At 45.1% G+C, this 21865-nt stretch overlaps 1 protein-coding gene across 1 annotated transcript; it reads left to right on the plus strand.

Annotated features, from left to right (window-relative positions):
* The first annotated feature begins 3051 nt into the window (after positions 1 to 3051).
* CD9 (CD9 molecule) lies at positions 3052 to 18908 on the plus strand. Its single transcript, XM_075051675.1, has 8 exons — positions 3052 to 3247; positions 9873 to 9975; positions 12880 to 12977; positions 14192 to 14266; positions 15220 to 15312; positions 15899 to 15988; positions 17772 to 17855; positions 18566 to 18908. Exons 1-8 carry the CDS (start codon positions 3182 to 3184, stop codon positions 18629 to 18631), a joined length of 675 nt encoding a protein of 224 aa, XP_074907776.1. The 5' UTR covers positions 3052 to 3181; the 3' UTR covers positions 18632 to 18908.
* Positions 18909 to 21865: the final 2957 nt, after the last annotated feature.

Below are 21865 nucleotides of genomic sequence, written 5' to 3' on the forward strand. Positions count from 1 at the left end.
GGGGGGGGGGATATCCAGAGTTTTTCTTTTATCCTTAACTTTTGAAGGTTAAGGAAAGCCGTATTACTGATATGAACTAACAGACCTAAATTCTTAATGGCAAAGTTACAAAAAAAAAACAAAAAAAAACAAAAAAACGCAAAAGCCATACAGAAAATCAGTCTCAGCTCAAGAGTGAGACACAGGACTTTCCTTTGCTCAGTTTACAGTCACTGCAAGACTTCAGTCAAGCGCATTCATGCATTTCAGCCTTGCTGGATCTATGTTGCTGTGGTCAGCCTCCATCCCTCCAGTTCCCTTTACTGACTTCTGCAAAAAACCAAAAGTCTTTAGGTAGAGTTTGCTTCGAGTTAAGCGCCATTCACCCTCCCCTCTGGAGTCAAGCTCATCTACTACCAGCCCATTTAGAGACCCCAAACCAAGAGCAGCAGAAGACAGCCTATGGCATCATTTAACAGGCTGCAGTCCCCTGCTCTTCTGCTTTCGGACACTCAGACCATCAGACCACTCGAATGCTTGGCTACAGCCAGGCACGATTCACAAAGAGCAATGCAGCAGCCAGTCACCCTTCCCAAACTCTCCTTTTCCATTTCTACCTGTGGTGCGGCAGCGGCAGCAGAGGCCTCTCGGTTTGGCTACGCTCGTGCACTCACAATCACCTTTGAATTTTTCCTAGCTCTTTTTCTCCCTTGCTTTCTAGTGGAAATGCATTGATGTTTTGCAACCTGCTCTGGGAAGCAGCTGCCCAATTCAACATTTCCTCCACCATATTAGCTCTGGAATGTGCTCTGTCTTATCATTTATTATGGTAACAATAACTCCAACATGGTCTTATTTGCATTTTAGTAAGTCTTTTCTGTTCTTTCTGTTCTGCTCGGGGGTTTTTTTGACTTTTGATGACGGCTGAATTTCTAGTCACACTGTATTAAAGATAAATTGAGGTACAAGCCCTCTGTTTTCATTCCTGAGCTCATGGACTCAGAAGTTGAGTGCTGAACTTCCCATTAAAATCAAACGGAATGCAAAGGGAAATTCAACATGTTTTGTCTCACAACTGGGGTGGCCTGAGGGCATGTGCACAACCCCTCATGGGGATCAGTTGGTGGGCTGAAACTTATCCCACCTGATTTTTCTAAATTGCATGCTTGTAACTTGGGACAGACATATTTGAAAGATTAAAGCAGTGAGTTTATCTTGTAGGGGAAAAGACCCATTTCATAGAATCATAGAATCGTTTAGGTTGGAAAAGACCTTTAGGATCATTGAGTCCAACCCAACACCACCATGCCCACTAAACCATGTCCTGAAGTGCCTCGTCTAGGTGTTTTTTGAACACCTCTGGGGATGGTGGTGACTCCACCACTGCCCTGGGCAGCCTGTTCCAATGCCCGACAACCCTTTCGGTGAAGAAATTTTTCCTAATATCCAATCTAAAACTCCCCCGGTGCAACTTGAGGCCATTTCCTCTTGTCCTATCACTTGTTACTTGGGAGAAGAGACCAGCACCCACCTCACGGCAACCTCCTCTCAGGCAGTTGTAGAGAGCAGTAAAGTCTCCCCTCAGCCTCCTTTTCTCCAGATTTAAGCTAGACTGACACATTTAAGTTAAGCTAAATCTATGCAAGAGCGGGCGAAGCGTTGGCCCGCACGCAGCTGCGATCTTTTTGCTGTTGTTTTGGGGGGTTGGGTGGGTGGGGGGTGGTGGTGTTTGCCCATTACCCTGTTCCAGCATGAAATTATTTCCCCCGGACCACGGCAGCTGAGCGGGGGGAACGCAACACCCCCACAACCCAAGGCAATTCCCGTGCCCGGGACGCGTGGGGCCGTGGGTGGAAGACACCCACCCCCACACACACACATACCCCCTCACACACACATACCCCTCGCACACACATACCCCCCTCGCACACACATACCCCCTGCACGCACATACCCCTTGCACACACACTCCCCTCACACACACACTCCCCTCACACACACACACATACCCCCTCACACACACATACCCCCTCACACCCCCCCCCACACACACCCTCACACACACATACCCCCTCAGCCCCCCACACCCCTCACACACACACATACCCCCTCACACCCCCCCCCACACACACCCTCACACACACATACCCCCTCAGCCCCCCACACACACCCTCACACACACATACCCCCTCACACCCCCCCACACCCCTCACACACACACATACCCCCTCACACACACACATCCCTTACACACACACCCTCACACCCACATACCCCCTCACACATCCCTCACACACACACCTACACACACACCCCCCTCACACACACATACCCCCTCACACACACACCCCCACACACCCCCCCACACACACACATACCCCCTCACACCCCCCCCCACACCCCCCTCACACACACACCCCCACACACACACACATACCCCCTCCCACAGACACCCCGACACACACCCCCTCACACACACACATCCCTCACACACACACCTACACACACACCTACACACACCCCCCTCACACACAGGTATCCCCTCACACACACATACCCCCTCACACACACACTCCCCTCACACACACCTCCCCTCACACACACACATACCCCCTCACACACACACCCCCACACACACCCCCTCACACACACACATCCCTCACACACACACCTACACACACACCTACACACACCCCCCTCACACACAGATATCCCCTCACACACACATACCCCCTCACACACACACCCCCCCACACACCCCCCCCACACACACATACCCCCTCACACACACATACCCCCTCACACCCCCCCCACACCCCCCTCACACCCCCCCCCACACACACACATACCCCCCCACACACACATACCCCCTCACACACACATACCCCCTCACACATCCCCCTCACACACCCCCCTCACACACACCCCCCCCATCCCCCTCACACACACACCCCCCCACCCCACACCGCCCTCACACCCCGGGCTCACCGGGGCGGCAGCAGGTGCGGGGCGGCGGCGGGAACCGGCCATTGGGCGGCCGGTGCGGGGCGCGGCCCCCGGGGGCGGGGAGGAGGCCGGGCGAGGGGAGAGCCCGGCAGAGACGGGGCGGGGGGGTAGGGGGGGGAAGCCGGATTTAAGGAGCGGCGCCGGGCGGAGGTGTCCTCGCCGCCGCCGTCGCTGCCGCCGTCCTCCCGCCGCCGCCATGCCCGTCAAAGGAGGCACCAAGTGCATCAAGTACCTGCTCTTCGGCTTCAACTTCATCTTCTGGGTGAGGGACCCGCGGCGGGGCTGCCCGGGAGAGCGGGGGGGCGGGCGGCGAAGCGCCGGGAGCGGTGGCTTTATTGTTTTTGTGGCTTTGTTCGGGTTTTCTGTCGTCGCTGTTTCGTTTGGGGTTTGTCGGTTTCCTTACTTTTTCCCACAGCCCCCCGGCAGGACAGGCCCTGCCCCCCCCCCCCATTCCCCCCCTCCCCGGTTACCTGTTGCGGCACGAAGTGCGCTGCCCGTCCTGAACTCGGCGGGAGGCGCCTGAATAAGGCGTACAGCCGGCTCGCTCGTTTATTATTTTTATTATTTTTTTTTAGTAGGATTGGGGTTCGCCTAAGGCAGACTGCGTGTCCTGCCCGTTAACGTGTGTGGGGTATGTGAGGTGTGAAGGTAGTTCCCCCTGCCCCGCCAGCAGTACCTACAGCTGGCTCAGAAACTCTCTTTGGCGGGTTGTACTTCTTGGTAGGTTTTTTGCAGTGTGAAAGCCACAACAGGAGGCGGTGAGCTGACTCTTCAAGCTAACGTTTGTGGTCGTGATCGTCGCGTCTCGTTTGTGGTTTCTGCCTCGGATCTTCTGGGCAGTGTCTCGTCAAGAAAAATCCTCAAATAGTTTAATCTGTAGGAGTGCACCACCATCACGAGTGGAAATGGCATCTCCAGCGCGGTTTCTGGCATGACTATCTTGTTTGCCAGGCAGCGTCAGGAATCTTGGCTTAACTGAGAGATTATGGCTGCTTCTCAAGCACTCGGGGCGTGGACATCTGAATTTGGCATCGTCTGCCTTGGGGAGAAGTATACAGGAAACACAGTACAACTGTCTGCATGCCTGATGTGTAGTTGTGAAGTGTGCAGCTCAAAAAAAAAAAGCTTTCTCTTGGCTATCTGCTACAGCAGAGAAATGCGCCTGTGACTCCTTTTCCCCCTCTGTTGTGGAGGAATTAAGTCAGAGCTGTGGAAAGAAACCGCTTCTGGAGTCAGTTACAGTGTTGTGCGTGGGATGACTGGAAGATGCAACACTAATGGATAAAATACTCTCAAAAATGGGTTTCAGCAAAGTGAGAAAATGGAACTGGGCTGCAGCTGAGGGAAGTTGTGAAGAGAAACTTCACAAGGGCTCAGGAAAGCATGTGTTGCCACCTGAGACTCACCAGGAGTATGAGCAGGGGGGTCAGATTTGGAGGGTTATAGCTGGTAAAAAAGCCTAACAACACAGTGGCTGAAACCTCTGGGTTGGTGAGGTGCTAAATATTTATAGTTTGCTTTGTATCTTTTTTTAAGCTACAGACTTTCTGCAAACTATTTTATAGCCCAAGAATGCTTGTTGTGGCAAAGGCATTGCCTCAAAGACTCTCTTCATGTGAGCATCACCACTTGCCTCTCTGGGACCCAGGGCTGAGAATAGGGAGCATTTAGCTCAGGAGGTATCTGTTGCTCAGGGGTGTCATGGTAATAAAGCTCAGCAGCTTTACTTGCACCTTTGGGTGCCTAGGAAGTGCTGATGCAGGCTTGACCTGTTAAGCCAGAGATAAGTGTGTGTAGACAAGCCTGGGTAGCTTTTGGTGCTCAGGGCTCACAGTGTGGATCTCTGCCATACCAAAAGGGCACTCCCCTATCAAAAGGGAGTTTCAAGTGTGGTGTTAGTGATCCTCGTGTCCTCTATGGAGGAATAAAGTAGCAATATTTAGGGCTATTTTAGACTGTTAGGCCTCAATCAGAAAAGTGTCTTGAGGCAGGCAGCACTAGAGGGCAGGAACAACCCTAATAAGAAACAACCCTAATAAGAAAGGCAGCTTTAATGTTTCTTATGGTATTGGAGATGTGAAAAGTCTATTAAATAATGGAAGTAAATTGAGAAGAAGTGTTCTGCTGGAGTGCAATTCTGATCCTAAAATTGAAGGCACAACCAGTGACCAGGTCTTGGCTTTGGGAACCCCCCTCAAGGGGAGGAATAAGCCTTTGCTTGCTTCTGGGTAGTCCGTGGGTGTGGGGTCCTATTGCCCAAGTGCTACTCGTGAATGGTGACAATGATGTAGTTAGCTTCTCTTGCTCCAGGAGATGCACTAAATCTAAAAGGTCCTTTGAAACTGTGATTGAGCTTACACAGTACCCCCTTTTTAAAATAAGTTGCCTCAAAAGGACAGGTGAGGAATTAAATGGTCTGCAGTAAACCTGTGGGTATTTGTAGATTGCATGTTAGGTGGCATACATTTGCCTCCATCAGAGACTTGAGCAAGGGTGAGAGGAAGGAGAAAGAGTGAAACAGCTTGGTATAGGAGGCTATTAAAACAAAAATTAGGAAAATCCCAGAAAGTTGAAGCTGTGGCCAAAGGAAGAAGATAAAGGTTCATAAATGCTGGTGAGTCAAATGTACAAATATAATAAGGCTAGCCAAAGGAAAGCTTTAGGAATAACTTCCAGAAGCAAACCCAAGTAATGTAGTCCCTCTTCAGACACATTAGGACTGGGGAGCTCTTACAGACAGTAATGGGTCCAGGTGTAAGAGTGTGATGAGAGTGATGTTCTGTGGGAGTTTCTCTTACTGAGTGGGGGTGCTTGGGGAAGACCTTGGGGAAGTTCTGTGCTGTAACTCGTCTTTGACTCTGAATCCCTCACAGCCTTGAACTGACCTCCCCATGAAAAGGTGGTGAAACAGCAACAGTACATGCTGATTAACAGCTTTTCAGGGTCATGCAACAGTTACTTCAGAACTATAAATGTGTTGTGATTAGGGAAAACCTGCTGCTCGCCACCTGCCTCAATGCCGGAGGGCCGGAATGTGGTCAATTTGAGGCTAGGTTTTTTGGTTTACATTATTCAAGGGGATGTAGAGTGGCATACATGGTGCCTCTGGAATAGGCAGAGGAGAAGATTCTTTAAAAATAAAAAGTTGGTGTACGCATGGAGATGTGACATTGGAGGAGAGAGAATGGCTACTGCAAGGGGAAGTTGGGCTTGATGAAGCTGTTAACTTTAAGCCTTTAAAAGCCTGAATCTTGGAGAGAGCAAGGGCTGGTTGATGTTAGTTCACTTGTTTGATGTCTGCTGGAAATCTCAGGGCTCTTAGGGAAATGCAGCAGTCCTGGAGTAAGACCCTGGTGGGGATGGAATTGCTGACTGAGCGGAGGCAGGGCTGAGCTGAGGTGGAACTCTCTTGTAGGGGAGAGAACTGGCAGAGCTGGTGTGCAGGAGCAAACTGCGTGGTGGTCAGTACAGTCCCACCTAACCTGGAAAAGTCAGTGAGGTAACACTTCAGTGCTTGAGCAGCATCCATTACTCAGAGCAACAAAGATAGGTGCATGCTGGCATAGCAGGCTGTGTGACAAAGCAGAGGGTGACACTCGCCAAAGGTAGGCATGGAGTAATGCGTGTGGGAGGCAGGAGCAGGAGGCAGCCTGGAGTTACGAACTAGTTGGTTCAGGGGCAGCTGCTGCCACAGAGCAATGAGGTCTTGGGAGAAAAGGGTCTGCAATGGCTCAGCAACACCAGAGGAAAACTGGCTTCAGAAGCAAAGGAGCTAGAGAAGAGGAAAGATGATGCCACTGCAGAAATCCATGGTGTGCTGGTATCCTGCAGTGCTGTGGGCTGCTCCAGTCTTCTCCCTACCTTGAGAGGAACAGAGTGGAGCTTTGGTAATGTTTGAGAAAGGAAGAGGAGGGTTTCTGCTACCAGGAACTGTGGGTGGACTGGGATTCTTCAGCCTGAAAACAGATGAGGGAAGTGTGTTAGAGGTCTGTAGGATCACAGCTGGCCCAGTAGTGGGTAGGGCCTGACTGTACTGAAAGAGTCAGTGAGCAAGAGCTGAGGGGTATTAAGACTGAAAAGAGGGAAGCTTCAGAAGAGCAAGCTGCATTTTTTCCCTAGTCCACCATGGAGAGAACTGTCTATTTAATCCTACTGTTTTTTAGTGATGTGGAGCAGTTCCCTGGCATTAGATATTATCACCGTTCTGTGATCCCACAAGTCTCTTGCCTCCTTGTGATCATCTTTTTCACAGGACAACTGCCTTCCCAAGGAGAAAATGTACCACTTAACCCTTGCCCCCACCACCCAGAGTTAAGTTTCCTTTTGGGAAAGGAACCATATTAGGTATGTCAGCTCTCCCTAATGTTAACCAACCAGTTTGTTTCTGAAGAGATCATTAACTGAGCCTTCTGCTTTGTTTGGACTTGTGCTACAACCATGTAGATAATCTTACGACTTGGAGTTTCTTCACAGTTTGAATACTTCGGCCTTAAAGGTCTGCTGGGGGATCAGCTCTGGGTTTTAGTTCTGACAGTCCTTTGCTGTGCCCTGCTCCATTTGCAGCGCTGCCCCGGAGCCCTCTGCTCCAACACTGAGGCTTGTCAAACCACTGACATAGCAGGCAGCTGGGTGTGCTCAGGCTTGTGGCTTTGCAATTCATGAGCGCTAGCAAAAGAAGCGGAGGCTGTAGGTTTCTTCTCCTAATGCTGCAGATCTGGATGCCTATAAAAGCTGAAGACTGACCCAGGAAAGTGAGTCTCAGACAGTATTATTAAATACTGGGTGACTTAACTGTAGGCTAGAAGCAGTGTGAGAGTTTTCCATCGCTAAGCCCTCCTGGCTTTTGACCTGAAGTGAGATGAGATTGCAAAGGCTTTTTTTCAAGTGAGGCTGTAGCAGTGAGCACAGGTGGACCAGCAACCCTTCTCTCTGCCAGTCCCTCTCCTGCACCTCTCCCTTCCCCGGGGTGCTGCTGTGGCACAGTAAATTGAAATAATAATGCTGCTGTGACATACTGTGTACTACCACGGTTCTTCAGCATAACTTAAAATCATTTTGTCAGCATAGCCCTAACAAGGAAAGCTGCAGGTATGTGCAGGCTTTGTTCTCGCTGTGTGCTTTGTGAGTAAGCCTGTGCCTACGCACCCCTGACACCAACAAAGTGACTCTTGCGTAGGTCTGGAAACCTCTGTTTGGGTTTGGCTTTCTCTGCATTGTGTATCACTTCATCTTTTTCCCAGCTAAAACCCTGCAGCTCCTCTTTGAGGCAGCCTTGGGAGTCAGGTGCCTGCCATACAAGAAATGCTGGTTCTTCTGGCATGGCTGGCCTCTTGCTTTTCTTCACTGATACCTGAGCCTTTTAGCCCTTCAGTTGGGATGCTTTCTGCTGAGAAGCTGCAAGGGATATACATTCCCTTAAACCTTTGCTTAGGTCCATCCTCTTTGTCCTGTGTGAATCTTCAAAGCATTCCCTGGTTTGTTTGGGTTTTTTTTCTGGAAGAGCAAGCTTAGGAGGCTGGAGAAGTCAACCATGGGCAGCAAAGCTGTGCCTGCCTTTCGATGCAAATGCTCCCATAGTGGGGAGAAAGGGCTCTTGGGCTCCCCATGGGGAGACCGTGGGGCTGGGGAAGTTTGGCTTCGTGTGGAAGTAAGGAGTATACCCATAGGTGCCTTCTGTGGGAATGCCTTCTGTATTATGACTGAAAATTGACATTAGTAAACACTTTCCAGTTTCTTGGTGGTGAATCAAGAATGTTGTTCCCTTCTAGAAAGAACTTCTTATCAGAGATAAGGCTTTGTGGTTTTTTCTTTTCATGCATGCTTTGCCTAACCAAAGCTCCAGACTTTCTAAGCTTATTGCTCACTCTTGAGATTAAATTTTTAATGTCTGCTGCTATGTGTGGTATTTCTGTCCTCATCTCACTTTTGTAGAGCTTTTTTTGATAGTTAAATGGTCTTCAAAGGAGAGAAGGAAGAGTTGAGAAGCACACTCCGCAGCTTTCTAGTTTGTCCTGGTTTCTTTTTTGCATGCAAGATGACTCCAGTTTTTTCTTTTTAAAGTGGGGAGGATTCAGTCTGTTCAAGGCAAACTGTTAGTGTTTGCCATTCCAGAGTGCAACTCCCTCTTGCAACACTTCTCTGATGCCTTCTGCCAGATGTTTTACCCAGAAGCTAATTTATACACACAATGACTTTCTGCAAACACTGGCACCAATGTTAAGAGGAACCTGAGGCACACAGATGGAGGTGATAATAAAATAAAACTAAATATTTTTATCTATAACTTGATAGCATTGTTCCAGATCAGCACACAGCTGTGTTGCTGTTTCAGTAGCCTGTGTTTTCCTCTTGTCAGTGCAGTAACTTCACTGGATTGGTTTTATCCTGTTTTGCAAGAAAGAGCACTCTTTCTAAACTTTGTACTGTGGTACACTGAACTCTTACCAGTCTGTTTAATATGCTAAAACTTTTAGCTGGCCTTACAAGGCACTTTTTCTTGTGATACACTAGTCCTTCAGTGTGAAGATTTAAGATCGCTAAGCCATGCAATGTCATTGTGGTCACCCAGAATAAAACAATGGGTGGAGGGGTCAGTGGAAATACTGACACTTGGCACTTTGGTAAACCTTGGGTATTTTCAGTAAAGAACAAGAACGGCATTGTTCTTGTGTGGCATTGTAGTTTAACATGCAAACGCATCTGTCAATGAGATGCTTCATGTCAGGAACTAAGTTTGTTCTTGTTTTGGTATCCCCATCCTTTTATGCTGGTTCTTTGTCACCATGTCTTTAAATAACAGCTGTATCCTGTGTTTACTTCTGATGCTACTAATGCAAGGGTGAATGTATTAATTGCCATTATTTAACAAGACTTATTTGTCCTTACAGCTTGCAGGGACAGCAGTTCTTGCAATTGGACTATGGCTTCGGTTTGATTCACAGACCAAAAGCATCTTTGAACTGGAATCAAACAACACAACGTTTTATACAGGTAAGCAAGGAGATGGCTCAGGGAGACAGATCACACTTTTGCACCCTGATTTCCAGACAGCTTAGAAACCTTTGTCTTCCTCAGGCTAAGACAAAGAGGCTAAAGACAAAACTGCCCTAAACAGCCTTGGTGGGACAGAGCAGCTTCCCCTGGCTGGTGCAGGGGGCCAGCCTCTGCTTTGAGCTCTCACGCAGACAGCAGCAGTGTCATGCTAGCTGTTACTTGGCTCTTTATGCATTACATATCACTTTACCTTTTTCCCAGCTTAAACCCTGCAGTTGCTTTTTGGGTGCTGCTGGTAAGCATTTTGTTTGTAAGCATACCAGGGAGGACTCTTGGTAGACACAGAGGGTGTCTCTTCCTGATGCTTCTCACAATATAAGTCAGCAAAGTTTCACTCAACTAAATGAGTAGTCACAGGTGACATCAATAACTAATTATTTTCCTCCAAAGTGACCAACCTAAGCTACCCCAAAACCCCAAGTCTATTGCCTCATCTCTCAGAAGAAGGCTATGTACTGCTGTCTAACTCTTACAGCCCTGTGTATGCTAATTTATACTGAACATAATGGAAAGGATACACAAATATCTTGGTCTATATGAGCAACTATTACATGTGACCTAGATCAATGTAGCTGTAGTTAGGCCAGGTGGAAGTTATTCCTTGATCTATTCTGTTTTGCAAGATTACCAATTAAGGGACAAACACATGTGTTTTCAGCTTGTTATTCTAATGTTGTAGGAGTTCCTAACTGAACAGGACTTTATCCTATCTGGCTGGTTTTGATCTCTACAGTCACTTTTAAGGTTGGGCAGAGGAACATGTGCTTCTTTGGTTGTGGTCACTTGTAGGTGCTCAAATGCTTTTTGAAACCCAGTAGCTGTATTTGAAGACCTCTAACAATTGAAGAAAGCAAATTCAAATATGTACCTTTCTTACATAGGTGTCTGTCATCTTTGATTTGGACAATCCTTATGCATACCTATTTCACATCCCGGTAGCATGTGGATTTGCTAGGCATCACTCAGCCATCCACAGCATGGTTAGGTTGGCCTTTCTCTTGCCAGGAAAACTGGCTCCTGTGGTGAGCTACTCAACCTGTCAGAACACCCAAACTGGTGTCTAAAGGGTCAGTAAAGATGGTGTGGGGTATACTGGGTGGTGCAGCTTCTATTGCAGCCTTATAGTACCAGGGTAGCCTGTGCCTACAGGGAGTACTGTTAGGAATGGGGAGTTGGGCTTGTTAGAGACCGTAGTTGGGAATATTGAAATGCTTGTGTGACTCCATGAAGAGGCCACAGGCATGTAGATGGCTCTTCTGTGAGAAAGTTGGCATTTCACCCTTGATATGCTGGCAAGGTAGCAAACTGGGTGGTTCTTGCAGCTGCCAGGAAGATTTCCAGATGCTTTTAACTGGACCTTGGAAAGGGAACAGAAATCTAAACTTAGCCATTGAGCTGAATATTTAACAAGTCTTATTCTGGGTAGTCTAAAACAACTCTTTTACCTCCTAAAGCATAAAAGTTTTATGATGTGATACTTAATCTACTGGCTGCATTCAGCCAGTGAAACCTACTTGAAGTCTCTGTAGGTTAAACTGAGTTTTAAAGTTTAACAGGAATTACTGTTTTAACATATTTTTCTGGGAGTGGTTATTGACTGCAGTTTCCAATAGGAAACTGAAAGAATCTGTCAATTTGCACCTAGTAACAAAGCAAGCTACCTCAAAAGCTTTTCTGATGGAGTTTTTTTTAAATGCAAGAAGTTTAAACTGGGGTAAAAAAAAAATTGGTGCCAGAATTTCCTGCTGATAAGAAATGTCAGGCTCAATCACTTACATGTGCTTAATCAAGCAGATGTTTATTTTGGCAGCTAATTTTACCAGTTTGCATTTAGAAAATATCATTTGCAAATGCTCACATATGGCTTTCTTTAAATAGTATTGATTTGTCCTCTGAGGGCCAGAGAGACCCAATTTTTGTTTACATTGATAGAAATGTCATACTAATTCTACATGCTTTGTGCTGATTCTTTGTCTTGTGTTTCACCACCCCACTAATACTTTCTTGCCATCCTTTGGGAGTTGTTTTGCTTGCTACATCTTGCTCTCACCAGCTAGCAGCTGTAATGCTTAGGCTGGCAGTTCCCAAGCTTAGGAGGAAAGGATTGGGCATAAATGGAGTCTTTTAGTGCAGAAATCTTTGCTCTCTATGCTCCAGCACACTTGCTACCTAAATTCTGGGCAGAATGGTCTACAGGCTCAGCTACTTGATGTAGTTTGAAGAAGTATCTGCTTTTGCAAAAGCAGAAAATGCAGAGTTTCTTGTGGTTAGAGAGGCTGTCAAGTTAGACAGCTGAAGTGTAGACTTGTACCTCCATGACTGATGAAATAATTCAGTGTTTCCTGATGGAAAAGCAGGGTAGGAAAGCATTTAAAGCCTTATGACAGATTATTATGATGCCTTTTAATACCCATTCTCCTAGAGGTAGCATGCTTCAAGAATTCTCAGATGTTGATAAATCACTAGTTCCAGCTGTCTCTAACTGCAGCACTCTTCATCTGAAGATAAGTTGATAACTGTGGCTCTGAGCCAGTTTTAACATGTGTCTTACAGTTTGAGATGGCTTTATCCTGCCCATTTTCTGAAACTTGTGAAACTGCAGTAGGGGACATGTTAATTGTTGTAAATTGAAGTTTTTATTTATTAATGCATTCCCCCACAAGTCTTGATGTGTTTGCTTTGAAAATTAAGCACAGCCCTTTATTTGCTTGGAAGACCTCAGTAAAGAAACTTAAACCTTGGCAAAAGCTACAAATGCTATTTCTGGAGCAACTAATTTTATACCTTGCTGCTGAGGTCTCAACTAGCCTGTATACATGTCTCCATTTTTCTCCTCCCTAGGAGTTTACATCCTTATTGGAGCTGGTGCACTTATGATGCTGGTTGGTTTCTTGGGATGCTGTGGTGCATTGCAGGAATCTCAATGTATGCTTGGCCTGGTAAGTGTTCAGAGTAGCTTCTCAATTTTTAGCAGCACAATGAGAAAGGAAAGAAAATATTGCTGTGCAGTTCAAGGGCAGCAGATGCTGATTGTTTTGGATCCACAATGTTTAAAAATCATGGTCACCTACATGAAGCTACATCTAACATTGTAGCATTCACTTCTGGCCCTGAATCCAAATGTGCTGTTGTATTTGAATATAGGGTGACTTCAGGCGTTAGGGACATTCAGACATTGAAGTATCAAGACTGGGAGCATGTGTGAACACAGAACTAAAATGTTGATAAGAGTAATGCTGTTTAATAAACAGTTTGTCCTGAACTCTGAAGGCTGTGCAATCTTTAATCTTTGGGACTAGAACTGTGGTATTTGATCCTTGAAACAACAAGCCTCTACTGTTTATAATCACAGGATGAGCTCTTCTAGTTGACAACTGCTCTGCAAGCCAATTATTGGAGAGCAGCCTCATTGTTTTCAGACTGGAGGGGCCAGTAGAGCTTACTGGGTTCATGCACATCTGTACACTTGTGGAACTACTCAGCCAAATAACCAGAAGACTTAGTTAATAAAAGACTACTACTATAGCTAGTGAAAGAACAATTCCCCTTCTGTGTCATGGACGAAGTTAATTTTGTGTATTTCTTGCAAAATAATGCTTCTAGCCCTTTGTTGTAATTCTGAACATCCCTTTTTAAAGTGCCTTTAAATGGTAGTGGTGTTTTGGACCTGGTAGTCAATTAAATGCTGAGATGACACTTGTGTATCGCATAAAATAGAAATAAAACAAAGTGACCATTAGCTCTCTGGGAGTTGGAGGCAAGCTGGGTGTTAAGTAATGACTCCTAAAGCAATAGGAGTGACAAACCAGAGAAAAGAAGTGGTGTCAGCTGTTGTGATGTGTCTGGGTGACCTGGGCAACTTCAAAGTTTGAGTTAACAGATGATTGGTTTTAATTAACACTGATCAAAAAGGAGGACTTCTGCTTGGAAAACACTGCCAGGCTTTCTGACGCTCCTGGGAAGAAGTGCTGACGCAGTGCAGTGTGTCCTCTTTCCTAGTCTTACCAGTGTTTCAGACCTCCAACTGGAGTCTGGTTGAGTGACAGTTCCCACAAGGCTGGGTGCTGGGGACTGGAAAAGCTTGCAGTATGTATGTGTGAAGCTGTTTTGTGGTGCTATGGTCTTAACTAATGATGTGGTCTTTCTTTTCTAGTTCTTCCTCTTCCTTTTTGTGATTTTTGCCCTTGAAATTGCTGCTGCTATCTGGGGATTTGCAAATAAAGAACAGGTAGGTTGCTCTTAAAAGTTGGCAGGTTGGTGAGGCACTGGAACAGGTTGCCCAGAGAAGTTGTGGCTGCCCCATCCCTGGCAGTGTCCAAGGCCAGGTCGGATGGGGCTTTGAGCAGCCTGGTCTAGTGGAAGGTGTCCCTGCCTATGGCAGAGGGGCTGGACTAGATGACCTTTAAAAGTCCCTTCTGACCCAAACCATTCTGTGATTCTATGACAGTGCCCACAGAAAGTTAGCAGTCTACTGAAATCTATAGCAGTACCAGTCAAATCCTGATTACCCAGGGAGTTTGGGGGAGAGGAAGAAGATGCATTAGAACAAAACAATACAAAAAAATAATATTTAAAAATGAGACTGTAGCAGAGAAACCAGAATCCAAGATGCTGTTGCATGCTAGAGATACCCTCCTGGCTGAGCTGTGAAGTGAAGCAGACCATCAGTGAAGTTTACCACTTCTGTATATGAGCTGGGTCAGCTATGGGCTGAATGTGTCTGCATCTAAACCATGACTGACCTGGGCTGTCCTCTCAGAAGCAGTCAAGATTCTGTCTTATTTCAAAATAAGGTGCTTGGTGATCAGGGTTGCTTTTCTGCTTGTATTATACAGCAGGGGAATATAGCAGCTTCTGGGGTACAGAAATTAATAGGGAATATTTTTGTGTAACCAGTGGGCAAAGACTTCGTGTTCTCACTCCTCCTAGAAGCTCAGAGCTTTGGAAGGGAGAACTGAATCTTATCTGTTTAGGTGTGGCTTTTAAGGTGAGTGTACCAGTTAGGCTCACCTGTTTGGGTGAGAAATGCTGTCCACCCTCTGTTTCCACCCTCTATTTCTACATGTCAAAGGGATGGGTATCATAGGTTGCAGAATTTTTAATGCCTAGCTCAAAACTAGTTCTCCATAATTGATATTTAGGTAAGACAGTAATACACCACAACTCTTTGCTATCTTGTAGGTTATTGAAGAGTTAAAGGACTTCTACAAGGAAACCTATACAAAGAGATCTCAACCAGCTGCCCGAGAGACACTGAAAGCATTTCAGTTAGCTGTAAGTACATGGTTATAATTAAACCGGACAGTAATGCAGCTTGTTCACACTGTTCCTCATGTCATCCAGTCCCCTGTACAAGTGTAGTTACCTTACTAACGAGAAGAAACCAAAGGAGCATTAGTAACAAATTGCAGAGAAGATCTTTTTGTATAGTATCAGTGAATTCAGTATGCCTTTTTGTCCCTCTGAACCTCTGAAATGCATAGAACTAGTTCTTGTTTTCCTGAACAAACTTGGAAGTAACCTGGGAAACTGTAGACCTGTGGTATTGATCTAGAGGCACCATAGTCTGCACACCTGCATGTCTATGAGGAGTTCCTCTTTGTGTCTGTACAAGCTGTCACCAAAATTAATGTGTGTAGACTTAATGAGATCTAGCTCCTCCTTTCAGAATCTTGTCCTTTAATGCAATAAAGGCTTTTTAAAATCAGGTTTATAGCAGTTACATTGGCAGGACTTCTAAGTAAGTTTGCATAAGGTCTGTAATAAAACCTAATGTAATCTATTTTTCCTTTTTACCAAATAAATACAGACCAAAATAAGGATTACTTAACCTGCCTCTTTCTCCTGTTTTCTCTTGTAGCTAGACTGCTGTGGTCTTACAGGATTTCTTGAGCAGCCATTCATGGACACCTGTCCAAAGAAGACTGGAGCGGAGTCGTTTACTGTAATGGTAAAGCATGACTTAATTTAGCAACAGCTCTGCCCAATGAGTAGAATGAGAAACATGTTTCTGACCATTCCAGTCTATGGGAAATTACCATGTGACACTTAGCAACCTATCTCTATTATCAGTCTGGCTGTGGAAAATCAACATACTGTGGAAAGAACAAGCAGGGTCAGCAGGAAATCTGAACTTGCACAGGAAACATGTGGTCTGTGTGTCACTAGACTCACTGGCGTGGTGGACAGCATAAGGCCAAAACTTCGCCTAAAAAAATGCAGCACAGGAGTTGTTGCCTCCCCTCTTGGTTAGGGAGAAGTAGAGCACAGGGTGGGAGCAGGTCTGAAGTTTTAGCAAGGAAATGAGAGGGGGATAATGCATTGATGGCCTGTTTAGGTGAGTATGTCACTGTGAAGCCAGTTCTCTGAATTGGATTCCCCTGTTGAAATACTGCTGCAAAGGTGCCTGTATGCCACAGATACAGGAGAGACATCTTGTGTACTTCTGAACTACCCCTTTTCCTCTTTCTTACAACTGTCTTATGCTCTTGCTTCATGGTCCAAGACCTCAATATGGGTCTTCCCACAGTAACTAAGGTTCTTGCAATGCAGGAATTCAGTTAATGACTTGAGTTTTTTCACATTACTTATGCTTTTCCTTTCACTACAGATGATTTTGTGTCTGCAAGTATCTGACCACATGAGATGTTTCAATGTGTATTTAGACTGTGTCTTTAGTCCCATCCATACAATCTGCTATGAGTTAGACTATATGGGAGTACCTGAGATGGCATGCAGGTTTTATTGTTTGCTTTTATTCTAAATGTGTTTTAGTTTCATCTGTTGACTTCATGTGTGATGTGTTTATGGCCTAGTCCCAACTGTAGAAAAACAGTAGATAAGACTGAGATTAGAGGGATGTAATGATGTGGCTGATCTGTGTGCCTATAAGCAAGTCTGTATTGATATTTTGATTTAACTGGTTAATTCTTGTCAGTATATCCCTTTAATCCTCAATTCAGTCTTTCCTTCTGGACTGGAGAAGGAACAACTAAAGAAAAAAGTAGTTTTCAGCAGTTCACTGTAGTCTGCTGCTGGAATAAGGACAGGAGTTGAGATGAGATTTTGGCCAGCTACCAGGCTCCTGAAGATTTGTCCTTCTGTAAAACTTCCTTGTTCTTTTTCTTGGCTACCATGTGTCCTTGCTGGGGAAAGGACCCTACTTAACTCTTTTCTCAGTTACAATGGTAATTCGTTGTCCTGGGAGCTTCAGACTGGCACCTCTGTGAATCTACCCATAGCCTAGCATGTATGCATGCAGCTCACAGAATCCTGCCGTTCCCATGTACTGTGTGTTCATAAGGTGTCTGCAAAATTACAATAGGAATTGGAAATATCAAGAGCAGTTTCAAATGTATTTTGAGAAGGGCTGAGCAATACAGCAGCTTAAATGCTGACAGCCCTTAGTAACAAGTCTGGTACGACTGCTGTTGGTCCTGATCTACCTGATCAACTGCTGTAGCCAAGGTGCAGTTAAGAGGTTTAGATACTTGAAGAGTAGATGTAAACTTCTCCTCCAACTTTTGTGGTGGAGCCAACATCCCTGGCTCTCTCTAAAGATGTGAAAATAAAGGCCAGTTCAAAGCAGCTTTCAAAAGATAAGTCTTCATCTCTAGTGCAAGCAGGCTTGGTCAAAGGTGTAGCATCAGTCAGCAGACTTGAGCTCAGACAAACAAGGAGAAACAAACCTTTTGTATGTATGCAGCACTAATGAACAGTTTGTTTCTTTTCAGTCGTGCCCTGCTGCCATTGATGATGTCTTCAATTCAAAATTGAATGTGATTGGAGCAGTTGGCCTTGGCATTGCTGTAATAATGGTGAGTTTCCAGATTACTTAGAGGGTAGTTGTATGGCCAAAGGATACTTACAGCAGAAGTCTGTTGAACAGTGCCTGGCATGGGAGTCTACAAGCCCATTCCGCTAATGACAAGTAGTGGCAGGACCAGGGTGTGTGCTGCAGGGCCCTGAGGCAGCGCAGAGGGTGGAGTGTCCTGGACCTCCCTGCTTCTGCTTTGGATTAGGATCTGCCTCCTTGTAGTTTTAGCAGTGGTGAAGTTGTATCAGTAGTGCATGTATAGACAGGGCAAAGATGTATTGGTCATGTTGCCAGCACACTTATTAATCCTAATATCTCTTGGGGATCCTTGCTTTTGTTTCCTTTGTAACAATTAAAGACTGCTTAAGAACTGAAATAACAGTGCTAGTAAAAAAATTTTCCCTTTTTTGTTCGACTTCTCTGGAGGAAAATATGACATGGATGCAAATATGCTGGGATGACCAATGATTTCTTAGGAGATACAGCAGTGGTTTATAGCTGATCTATTTCTGTTTTTTAAGTATTGAGGGTGAAGGGGATTCATGAGAATGGACTGAAATTTGGAGGTGAAAGGGAGGGGCAGGGACAGGAACTGCAGAATGAAGCGTTAAAATGGCATCTGGGCTGGGAAGAGCAGCTATGCTTGTGCCCATGTAGATAAAAGAATGTGCTTTGGTCTCCTGATTTGTAATGCGTTTGTTTTCTTTACAGATTTTCGGCATGATATTCAGTATGGTTCTCTGCTGTGCTATCCGCAGAAACAGAGAAATGGTCTGAGAGCTAAAAACCCAAGACTGCTGCACTATAAAATCTTTGTCATTAACTTTAGCGTTCTGAAAGCATTTCTAAAAAGTTATATATTTGTTACCTTTTTAATGCTTTATTTGGTACTGATGTAGGTTTGCTTTTTGTTATAGGTTAAAATGATAAAGGTATATCTGACTCAAGACAAATATTGTACATAAAATATCTGACTTTCTTGAAACTTACATAATTTGGATGTAATTTATGTTGGAGACAATTTGATACTTAATAAAGAGTAAGGTGTATTGTATGTTTATGGGGAAGAGGAGATTTTACTATGCTTATTAATCATACTGTTGGATGCATAGCATGGAGTTGAACTTGCATAATATGTAAAGTGTTAAATCACTGGGGCTTTAGTATAAAGCAGGAAATAACTCCTGTGCCAATGCCATATCTGAAAGGAATTCCAAGGAATAGAAAAGATGACTGTCAGCGTGTTAGGAAGGGTGTTGCCATTCTTCCTTTCCTTGTTGTGTGTGAACAAAAGCAGTTCTTAATTATATTCCTAAAATGTTACTGCTGTAACACTTTTACTGTCATCTTCATACAGGGTGGCAAAGGATGACTGTCACACTGGTGATACGCTGGCAGTGGTACTTTGATGCAAACAGGCTGGGCTCTACCCTGGAGCCAGCTGGGCTTTCTTCTATCAGCCTGTCTGCTGACATAACTCTGTCCCCTGGCATCTGACACAGCCTTGGTCCCTTGACAAGGCAGATTCCCATAGTGTATGCTCCAGATTTTTCTCGTTGGCTGGCTTTGTGTTTTGTTTCTCTAAAGCCACTGAAGTACAATCTCAAGGGCTTACAGCATGTGTGCCAAATCTCAGGTTTCCAAGTGGAAAAAACAAAAGTTGCATGAGAGGTTACTGTACAGCTCTGCAGTTCCTGCTTGCAGCAGCAGCTAGAGCTGTGGCTATCCTGTTTCAGTTTAAAAATGGATATGGAAGGGAGCAGAGACATTAGTGTGGAACCCTAGGCCTAAGGAATTACCAATTTGTCCTGTACTTCTACTCTGAATGGCTTTTTAAGTGTTGGTTTTTCTCTTAAAATATCTTCTGGTGGGGGCTGCCTATGGACTTGGATCCTTACCAGCAAGTTGATGTTCTATACCTATATCTGGTGTTTCCCTGCTGTTGTATCTCAGCTGTGTTCCTAGGAGCTTCTGGTCTTTGTCCTCTAGGTGCTACAAATGTCTCTTAGTAGTCCTTGCTTGTTCCCACCTTACTCTTGAAAGGAGGTTGGTATTTATTATGAGAAATACCAGAACTGTTGAGGGTCAGGCTCTGGCCGTACCTCTGGACTAATGCACGAATGTATTGCCCACCCTTGTGTTACACCTTGTCACTTCTTTAAGGGGTTATGCAAACCATACAGCTCTCCTCTGTAATGTGTTGCACTATTCTTTGTTAATGGGGCCTTTGTAAAAAAAAGTCTATTTCAAAAAAGTGAAATGGTCATCATGCTTTTGTGTGTCTTGCAGAGACTGGAATGACTCCAGAAAGGAGTTGATCTAATTTTCCTCCTTGGATATATGAGAGAGGCTGGAGGGAAAAATATGACCTCGTATGGGAATTTGAAACCTACCATGTCCTTGAGCTCTTGCAGAACTGAGAAGTAGTGTTTTTGTCAGCTGTGCCATTCTGGGCATGGGACTGAACCTGGCACCTGAAGGAGCTGGGCTGAATTGCTGTCAACCATAATGAAAGTTTACTGCTGACTTCAACTGCCCTTGGTTTTATTGCTTTATGTTGGTGTGTGTGTTTGGGTTGCCAACATCCAACGTGGCTGTAGTCCAACGCTAGCAGTGTTTGTCAACATCCAAGAAAATGCAGTGGGTTGTAACTAGGGTGATAAGAACTAAGCTGTAGGCTCAGCATGTCAGCTCAGGAGATGAGTTTGGGTGATGGCTGTGGAGGAAGCTCTCAAACTGGCATCCAGGTCAACTGAATATCCAGAAGACTTAAGTTTATAGCTTCCACTGTTGCCACCTTTGACAGAAGCTGGATGGGGGCTTCCTGTGAGTTAGTCTTTACCTTGCAACGCTGCTGCCTTAACCACATTGTTTAATGGAACACTTTGTGCCTCTCTGCCTGTCTCTTCCCCCATGTTTTAAGTCCTACAGCTGAATCTTTGGCCCTTCTCTTTGAACAAGCTATGTGTGTAGGCTGGTGTTTTCTGAGTAACCAACAGATGGGTAAGTCGTCTTTTATCAGAGAAGAGCTACTGCTTATTACTTGAGTATTACTTTCCTTTTGGCAAGAACATGAACTACAGATGCAAAACCTGGTTGCAGTTATCCTAAGATCTGCAAGCTAGCCTGGAATGAATACTTCTCAGTAGTGAATATTGATGAGTTATATGATTAGAAGTTTTACTTTACAGGTAGCAGTCGGGACCAAATTTCCTGAAGAATTTGGTTCTAAGCAATGGTAGCCCTAAAAGTCTGTGTTAGTAGCACTGACTGTCCAAGCAGGGAGTGACTTCCCATCTTGCAGTTAGGTCAGGATTGTCTTGAGGAAGCTGGAGCAAAATGTGACTTGTGAAGCAATATGTAAAGGCTCAGCCGTACAAAAGGGATAATAGATTTTTCTGGGAAGCAGGAATGGGGGAATTGCAATACTAAAGAGGAAACACTGTTTGGGACAATGTCAGAGTGCAATTTTTTTCTTAATTTTTTTTTCCAGTGCATGTGTTGTGGCAGAAGTGACTAACAGTGGTGTAATACTTGTGAAGGGAGGGAGAGTGAAATGAGTCAGGACACAGCAAGGATCCCTGTTAGGAAGAGATCTGTCCTGGTTTGGTGGGTCAGCAGAGAAGCAAGTACTGATGCTTGGAAAAAACTAGGAGTAGGAGAAAATTAGCCAGAGGTGGGATGTAATGTCTATTGGGAGGAATAGATAGGATGGAGGACATACAAAAGTAAAATACTTCTTTGTCTTTATGCCATCCTAGCTTCTCCATTAGTAAACAGAAAGGTGTAACTATGTTAAGACCTTAAAGCCTGCCTGGAATGTGAGAAACCACTCCAGAAAGGAAAAGGGCTTAAGCAGCTTTATTTTCACACACAAGCAGAGTTCTTCATTAAACACAGGTGCCGCTAATCCTTTGCACTCAATTTGCTTAAGGTAGCTATGTTTTGTGGCCAAATGTGACACTATATTGTACATCTATGGGAATTGCTTGTGGATAGCAAAGAGCTGTG

Source organism: Buteo buteo, chromosome 19 (genome assembly GCF_964188355.1).
Source record: "Buteo buteo chromosome 19, bButBut1.hap1.1, whole genome shotgun sequence".
NCBI classification, from domain to species: Eukaryota; Metazoa; Chordata; class Aves; order Accipitriformes; family Accipitridae; genus Buteo; species Buteo buteo.

Coding starts and splice junctions, on each gene's coding strand:
- CD9 (XM_075051675.1), top strand. CDS start 3,182: ATGCCCGTCAAAGGAGGCACCAAGTGCATCAAGTACCTGCTCTTCGGC. Junction 3,248..9,872: donor GCTTCAACTTCATCTTCTGG/GTGAGGGACCCG, acceptor TTGTCCTTACAG/CTTGCAGGGACAGCAGTTCT. Junction 12,978..14,191: donor CTCAATGTATGCTTGGCCTG/GTAAGTGTTCAG, acceptor TTTCTTTTCTAG/TTCTTCCTCTTCCTTTTTGT.